General features: G+C 37.4%; 1 protein-coding gene across 2 annotated transcripts; it reads right to left on the reverse strand.

Annotated features, from left to right (window-relative positions):
* Positions 1-538: 538 nt before the first annotated feature.
* Positions 539-8043, reverse strand: tfb2m (transcription factor B2, mitochondrial). 2 transcript variants are annotated; one of them, XM_023331740.1, is made up of 10 exons: positions 7883-8043; positions 7066-7399; positions 6517-6706; positions 5666-5757; positions 5388-5541; positions 4598-4746; positions 4355-4444; positions 2228-2287; positions 1996-2144; positions 539-1345 (listed from the first exon to the last, which is right to left on the reverse strand). In XM_023331740.1, exons 2-10 carry the CDS (start codon positions 7333-7335, stop codon positions 1156-1158), a joined length of 1344 nt encoding a protein of 447 aa, XP_023187508.1. In that variant the 5' UTR covers positions 7336-7399; positions 7883-8043; the 3' UTR covers positions 539-1155. The 2 variants fall into 2 exon arrangements, with proteins under 2 accessions (XP_023187508.1, XP_014328732.2); XM_014473246.2 differs by having other exon boundaries at positions 7872-8043.
* Between the last annotated feature and the right edge of the window lie 524 nt (positions 8044-8567).

Consider the following 8567-nt stretch of genomic DNA (forward strand, 5'->3'; position numbering starts at 1 on the left):
AATATTTTCTGAGTTTGAACATTTAATCTAAGTCACTTTGGGCTACATACTACACAGTGTGAAAAAGAAAAAAAAAACAGGACTGGTATTGAGACCTATGTTTCTACCAGATTTGTGCACCGAGACTGAGAATTTTCCAAAACAGGTTCTGTGAACATCAGCTTACATATCTTGTCACAAATTATAAAGTGGATTTATGCCTAGGCTTGAACTAGGTCATCCTAACATACGCTTTGATGTAAACCATTTAAGCTCTTGTTCTATCTTCCTCTGAATAGTTAGCTGTTTATTTCCCACTGCACTGCATCCAATACCTCTGGCCCTTTTGAAGAAAAGCATCCCCATAGTATCATGCTGCCACCACCATGTTTACTCAAGTATATAGTAATTTTTCTTCACATTCTAAACACTCTTCCATAAAAGCCAGATTTGTGTAGCTCACAGGGTTGTTCTGAAAACAGATTATCTACCTGACCTGTGGATTTCTACAGCAAAAATTTGACAAAAATGTGAAAAAAATGATACAAACAACTTTAAATCACATTTTCTTTGTCAATGACCAAGAAAGCAAATAATAGCTTTATTAATCAATCTGATTTATGACCAAATGACAGAGCACCAATAAAACCTGGGCTAGATGTAAAAAAGTATGATATATTTTGCTTTTAAATTAACATATCTAACTTACATATTTCATAAAGCATGAGATTTCACATGCACGAACAATCATGGACTCACAAATATAAAAATACAAACAGCTGCTGTTATATAATGAAACAGCATTGCATTGCTTTTTTCCTTGGTTTGCTTCACATAAAGACGTACGCAGGTCGTTACACTGCTACTGCAATAAACTGACTAAATAAAACAGCAGCTGTATTATCAAGTGAAGCACACTAGGATGTTGGAGGTATGAGATCACTTGCATAGCCTGAAGCTTCAGTGATGGATGAAGAGCCTCTATTTATGTATATTTATGTCCAAACTATGAAGTCACTGTAATATAAATTAAAAAAATTATATTTATAGCAGAAACTTTTAAGCTATTTCAGTAACAGAACAGATGGAGAGTTTGTTATACTCTTATGGCTATTTATCTATCTTACTGTTCTGTTTCATCATATTATTGAACACATGTTTAGTTGTGCTGTTATTTTAGCCCCAGCCTTCCCTCTGCGTGTTCTCCAGGATCTCCTCGTAAAGCCAGCTCTGTATAAACTCCTGACTCTTGTCCATCAGCTGGAAAAGTCGAAGGTACTCCTCTGGATAGACGTTTCCAGTCAGGATGTCCTCCGGCAAGCCCAACTCAGATAACAGTTTGCTCCCACTGTCAGGTGACCACACACTAAAAAAAAATATATGAAAAAAATCAAACAAATAAGAGGCATGATGAAAGAAAACCACACATGCTTTGACAAGATGAACAAAATTATTAAAAACATGCTGCTAATACTTCCATTTGGATCTTAACTGCTTCTAAAAATAGTGCAAGCACTTTAAAAAAACAACATCCAACTGTTTTTGACAGTAAGTTTATGTTTTTTTGATTCTTGTTCATGGAGTAAGTATAAAACTAAATGTTGGTTCCAGTTCTTCTGGGCCACTAAGTAGATGGTACTTTCTAATTTCGCTCTAGATTTGTAAAGTATAAAGCTAAATGTTGGTCCTCCATGTTTGATTCTTGTACTGGGTTGCTAAGTAATAAACTAACAGGAGTTTTTCTTGCTCCAATATTAAGCTAAATGTTGGTCTAAAGTCATAAGTACTCCACAGTTTACAAACGTAATAAACTAAAAAGTATAAAGACTAAAATATTATTATCTAAGAATAATTTTGTGCAAAAAAAAAAGAACAAATATGCTCATGGATCAATCATAACCTGTTCAGGGAAGCATAACATGTTTAAGAAATCTGCAGGCTTTCTTCAAAGTGTGAGGCTTTGACGCTGCGTGTGTGTGATGTGAGCGCTAGCTTCGCCTGATGCCGTCTGCTTACTTGAGCCTGTCGATGAGTTTGACCTTCCGTTTTGCCAAACACTGTTTGACCATCATCAGCAGAGTTGAGGCGTTGGAGGGCATGAGGCCTGAGGAGAACAGGTCGGCCCGGGGACGCAGGCGAACCAGGCACAGGTAATCGTTTGGAAGCTACATGGAGAGAAAAAGGCCAAATGTTGCATTAAACACTTTAAATGTTTATATCACTGCTGATAATGGACTGGCTCTGTTACCTTCCCCTTGGAGTTACGTACACTCTGCCTTGAAGACACAGCAAACGACTCCCAGGGCTCCTGAACACACAGATAAGGAGGTGGAGGAATGAAATATCAACAAACATTTCCTCTCTGATCTCATGATGTGTTGCAGACATGGATCAGTGACTGGCATGAAGGTACCGAAAGGTTTTAAAAAGTTACAGTTTCACAACACAAACTAATTTTCCATTCTGTTATTCCCTGTTTTAAACTTTAATTTCCAAAGAACATTTAATACTAGAGCTGGAAAACATTTTAAATATCCAAAATAACTAAACAGAAGAACCGATATTATAAATGCAATAGATTATGAAGTGTTAAAAAAACAAAATTGCTTTTGAAAACATTAATAATGAGGTTCAGACAGGAAAAAATGCAACACTGCCAGGTAGGAATTTTGCTAAAAAAACAAAACAATCTACTTTATGTCTAATCTTCTCAACAATATTACTTTAAATGTTACTCAAAATACAGAAACAAACAAGCAAATCAAAATGTTCTTGCTCATTTTATTCGACCAACTGATTTACTGCTTATCTGGACGGTCTTGCCAGAAGTGAATGAATATATCTATCTACATATTCTTATATCAGCAAACTGTATAAAAACTGCCATAAAATCATCTTATTTCCAAGAAAGCCAGTAGTTTTTATGCATCCTCAAATATCAGATGCTTTTATTACATTTTCAAAGGATTTTTGTAGGTAATTATTCAAATTTTATACTGTTTAAAAAAACATTATTGGCACATTATTGTTATTAGCAAAAATGTTGATGGTACCGACAGGTTAAGTAGCTTGCTGGCTGCACACTGTTAATCAGGTGGCTGAAAATAGGACAAAAAGACTGGAAACTAAAAGAGCATCACTGATTTAAGGCACAGGAGGCAGATCTGTTAAGAAGTCCGCCAAAGGAGCAAGGAAGAGTAATTCAGCAACTAACATTAACTTATTATACTTGTGTTTCCAGATATTTATGCTATAGATAATATTTTACTGTAATAATCTTAATCATATTTATTGAGCAGCAGTGGGGGTGTTTATTTTTGGATGAAATAAGATCATGTTACACTTCTTTTTAAATATAATTTAGCGTTAATGCAGATATTACAGTATTACAATAGAGCCACTGTATTTTTATTGAAGGTTTTCATACAGTGAGAATCTCATGTCAGCCTATTGCTGATGTATTGACCCTTGCAAACTACGTCACTTAATCATTCAAGGCGCCATGATGGATGTCGGAAATGAGAATCGGGAGTATTGAACAAAGCGACTGAAATTGTTTTCCAAAGTTGTTTTTGCCAGTTTATTCATGACTTCCACTTGTTCGAGTCGAGCTAATTTGTCTGTGAACGTAACACACATGGTTAGGGCTCACAGACGGCGGTATTTACGAAAGTTGGAAACAGCTAGCTTACAAACTGATCCATACTTCCCTCCTGACGTGTTGATCAAATTACCGATTTTGCCTGAATTCACACCACATGATTTATATCAGTATGTTATAAACGGCATCTCCCCTTAAACCGAGGAGCAGCATTAAAAACGTACAGAAGACGAGACGCTAACCGATTTTTTTTTTTTCATAGATGCTAGGCTACATGACGGTGGGGCGCTGTTTCCCTGGTTACTAATGGTTAGACATACCTACTCCATAATGTGATATTTCATATCATTCTAATCATACTTACTTATAAAGTTTATGAACGTTAATCTTCTTACCTTGTAAAAAGCGTTAGCTGCAAATCTGAGGTTACACCGATGGCTGAAAGTCATTATGACTGACAGCTGCTATCCATCTCCGCCGTATCTTCCCTCATTAAAAGTTATAAAATAAAATGACAGGTTTGGTTTTCACCCTTGTCTGTTTGTGCAGCCGACTGTGCAGCATCCTATAATCATTTATACTGCGGAGTCAACTAAGTAGAAGTGATTTTGGGCTACCAGATGTCCGTGTTTTGACAGGCTTTAAGCATCGGTTGTTTTGACGTCTGTTATGGTGGAGCGGACGGAGTTCTGAAGAGCATGACGTCACGTGCAAAGGGTCAATAGGAACACAAAAGATAAAAACCATAGGTACTAACTTAAAGGAAAAGTGTACCTTGTGCAGAAGTTTGATATCACACGACATCTGCCAGAGGACGCCGAAGGCTCTGTAGAAGAGCATTTCACCAGGTCGGGACATCAGTTTCTGATGGATTAACAAACAGGTTTTACACAACCTGATCAGTTCATAACCAAACCTCACATCAATAACAAAGTGTAAAAAAGTGTAGGAATGCCTGTTTAAAATCTGCATCAAATGTTATAAATAAAAAGAAACACGTTTATTATTGTTATTTACCATGTACTCGCTCTCGTTGATGAAGAGGTTCAGCTCTATTCTGCCGTATCTGTAGACAGACAATCGCTCAAACAGAGCGTAAACCATCTTCAGCAGCGTGCCACGCCCGTTACGCTCTGGCAGGAACCCCACTACCTTCAAAGGCACGTCTGCAGAGGTTCACAAATACACACAATAACAAATGCTTTTCAGCTTTTTGAAAATAAGAGACACACAAACACGCTGTTTTAGACATGTTCAAGTTGTCAAGTTGAGGATTCATAGAAGGGATGCACAATATTGGATGTTTGGTCGATATCCTATATGCCAATATTATAAAACTCATTTAGCTGATTACCAATACCAATAACAATATTTGTCCCAATACCTACTTACTATATGGCTTTCTCTGCTGTGGAATTAAAATACTGCATTATCTTTGTCAATTTAGCCTGATACCAAATGCAAATGTTAAAAAGGAGGCTGAAAATGATGGAGCACTTTCAACTTGCATTATGTTTAATGTCAAACTTATTCATGACATCAGCTCTCTTTAAGACAATGACACTCAAACAGTTCAGATCTGACATTATGCTGTGCTTCAGGCATCTTTGTCACTGGTTTGTCATATAAAACCAACGCCTTTTACATCTGTGAGTTATTTTGACTGAATGGCCGATGTCCAATATTAAATTTTACAGCGAATATCGGCCGATACCGATACCATGCCCATAATAAGGAAAGTAAGGAATTGGAAGTCATTCAACCTTTGCAGGAGTCTTCAGTAAAATCTGCATCTTTTTCTCCTCACCATCAGTCCAGGCAGCCTCTGATATTCCCAGGTCGGTGAACAGTTTATCGGTAAACATGGTCGGAGGTTTCACGTTGCCGCAGCCAAAGGGGTCCAGCCTGAAGAAGTCGCAGTGAACCACCTCCAGCTGACCATCAAGACGCGTCTCCAGCTCCTGAAACATAAACCTGTCATCTATATCTTACCTTAAAAAATATATTCTATCAAAAATGAATTTGCCAATAACTATGTTTAAAAGAGGTGAAAAAGAATGTGATCCTAAGAGGAAGTTAATTTACCTGGAGGTCAGGTAAGAAGCTCCTGTCTCCCTCCAGAGCAACGACTCTCTGAGCTCCAGCATTCAGCAGTGCTTTCGTCAAAACTCCAGGACCTGCAAATGAGACATTCACAACAAACCGAACTGCAAATCTTCTACAATGTAGGGCTGCAACAAATAGGTATTTTAGTAATCAATTATTCAGATGATTAATCCGATCACAAATTTGGCATATTCTGAAGATTTTTAATTTAACTACTTCAGCCATTTTTATACAATATCAGAAATACAGTAAAAGATGCAAATATATAAAATTAAATCATTGCCTAAAATGCAATAACACAGTATTTCTGTAGTAGCAACATAGTAGTAGATCACGTGTAGGAAAGTATGCATCTCTGGTTAAATAATATATCTCTAGAATCAACATGTAAAAAGTCCTTTCTGGTTGACTTAACATCAATACAATGTATTTATCTGCTGAATAATTTCTGAAGTAACAGTTTAATAACTGGATGCAAAAGGTTAAGAATTAGTTGGGTTTTTTGGGGGTTTTTTTACAGAATTTGAACCAAGTGAATCTAAACTATGCCACTTGAAAAGTTCTGGGTTAAACATATTCATAGATAAAGAACGTTTATTTCATCTTAAATTAAACATCTACAATTTTTTGTACAGTTTTGGCTTAATTACTGCTCTGAGTATGTTGTTATTTCAGCAAATAGCCTTTCTTTGAGTCAGTTTACTTTAACAATTAATCAATTACTAAATTAGTGGATAATTATTCCAATGATTAAATCATCACGATTATTCTGATTTCAGCCCTCATGCAAAGTTTTCTGAAGGTTACATCACAGATCTGTTGTTTCTCACCTGGATTACATTCGAAGATGATGGTCTTAGCGTCCTGCAGGTCGGGCACCAAATGCTGTGCGACCACGTTGGCCAGATCTGGATTAACTATAAAGTGTCTGATTTTTTTACAAGCCTGTGCACGGCGTACATTTTCCTCCACCTCCCCAAGATCCAGGTAGTCGTAGCGGCACAAAGGACGAAACTGGCCCTGTGAAAAAGATATTAACTGTGACTAACTAAACAAATGTCAACAAATAGTGAAAGAAAATGAAATAATTAACTTCATAATTGTCATATCGATCAGAATCAAAAATTTTGACCTTCTACAATATATGAGAACTAGACTGTGGCATCATTTTCAGCCTATAAACACATCAACCAATGAAATTTAGTTTTTCTGAGTTTATTAATATTCACTGTTTTGAAAATGACTGTCTTCTTTACATATTTTATCCTCCACTTATGCACTTCTAAATGAAACCTGTGGGTTAAGAATGGCGTCATTTAAAAAGGAAAAAAAAAATTAAGTAAATAAAAGCCTAGAGTCTAATAAGCCAAATTACCAACCTGTACAGCTGCTGCAGACAGGTTCCTGTGTACCAGCGCTGACGAAGGGGATGTTCTCTCTGAACGGGGCTGATGTGAACTGGGACCCATCGAGGGCCGACCGGGACCAAAAGAGTCAAGGCTGTAGGCCCTTTTAGGAAGATTAGGGCCCCCAGGGACAGAGGTTGTTGGGGCCAGCGCTGCCTTTCGAAAACATGATCTACTTCTAATGGTGTGGCAGCAAGAGGAGCGCACCATCAGCTCCAGCACTCTACAAATCTGAGTGGCCATGGTGGATCAGCAGACATAAAGCACGATGGAAGGTAGGGAAGAGACCTTTGGGAAATGTCACAGCCTAAAAGAAAAGTAAGATACAAGAGAAAACCTGGATTGAAGGGAATATGTAACACTTAACTGGAAGCACATGTTACATCCATTTCTCAATCTGCACTATTTCTTTACCCCGCTTAAGCATCGACTTATTATGTGGCTAAGAATAATATTTACAAGTAAATGGGTAAATACGGGTAAATAAGTTCAAGCTAAGACAATTAGAGCTGAAAAAACTACAGAAGTGCCCAATTCAGTACATTTTGTTCAGTTAGCAAGTTGCTATTGCTAACAGAACTTCTCAGAAACACATCGACTTGGAAAAGGAGCACAGCCAAGTTCGACATTGTTACTATTAGCTTTAAGAAAAGACAGACAAACTGCGTATTAACGATAACAAGCTGCTATTTAAGTTAGCTAGCCGGGCTAGCCGTGCTTTTACATCCCTGGAGTGCTAAAGGAAATACCGATGTTATCACAAAAGCGTTACCACTAACCTCCCGCTAACCTCTTCGTAGATGGTCCGGTATTTTTGTTCCGGACGGGATCAGTGTGTCAAAACGTCCCTCTGTGCCTGATATCGGCAGTAAAACGGAGTGACATTGAGCTGCATCCTGACCCTCTGCGCATGATGTTTTTGCAACACTCGTGGTGCCGCAGGCGCATGGGATTTACGTCACTCTCCAGTGACAGTTACCTGCCTCAGCGCGACCGCCATATTTTGAGTGGCAGAGTATGTCCGTTACCCAAAAGACACAATAAATTACGCTCAATGGATTTCTATTTTTCATATGCACAGTATGCTAACATTGTACTTGACTTGACCTTATTCTGTCTGTGGCAAGACATAAATTCTCTTAGTTACTTATAGACGCGAATAGTAAAAAATAAAATTATTTTAATGTACGGTAGTCATTTTACTTCCTAGCATCATCTCTTGTAATTACATATAGCTACTTAATAACATGGGAAATCAGTTTAATGAGTTTGAAGTCAGCATGTGTTATTCAATGAGGCATGCCATGAAAACATTTACATTATTTTTATGTTTCTTCAATGTTCACTCAAATGGTTTAATCTGCAGAGAAAATACAATAGACCCATTAAACCTAGAAGAGCAGTTTCACTCTGACGCCATTCAGTCAAATACTGTACATTTTATAGTGCAAATAAGTTACATTAATAAGTTGGTA

Source organism: Xiphophorus maculatus, chromosome 4, assembly GCF_002775205.1.
Source record: "Xiphophorus maculatus strain JP 163 A chromosome 4, X_maculatus-5.0-male, whole genome shotgun sequence".
NCBI classification, from domain to species: Eukaryota; Metazoa; Chordata; class Actinopteri; order Cyprinodontiformes; family Poeciliidae; genus Xiphophorus; species Xiphophorus maculatus.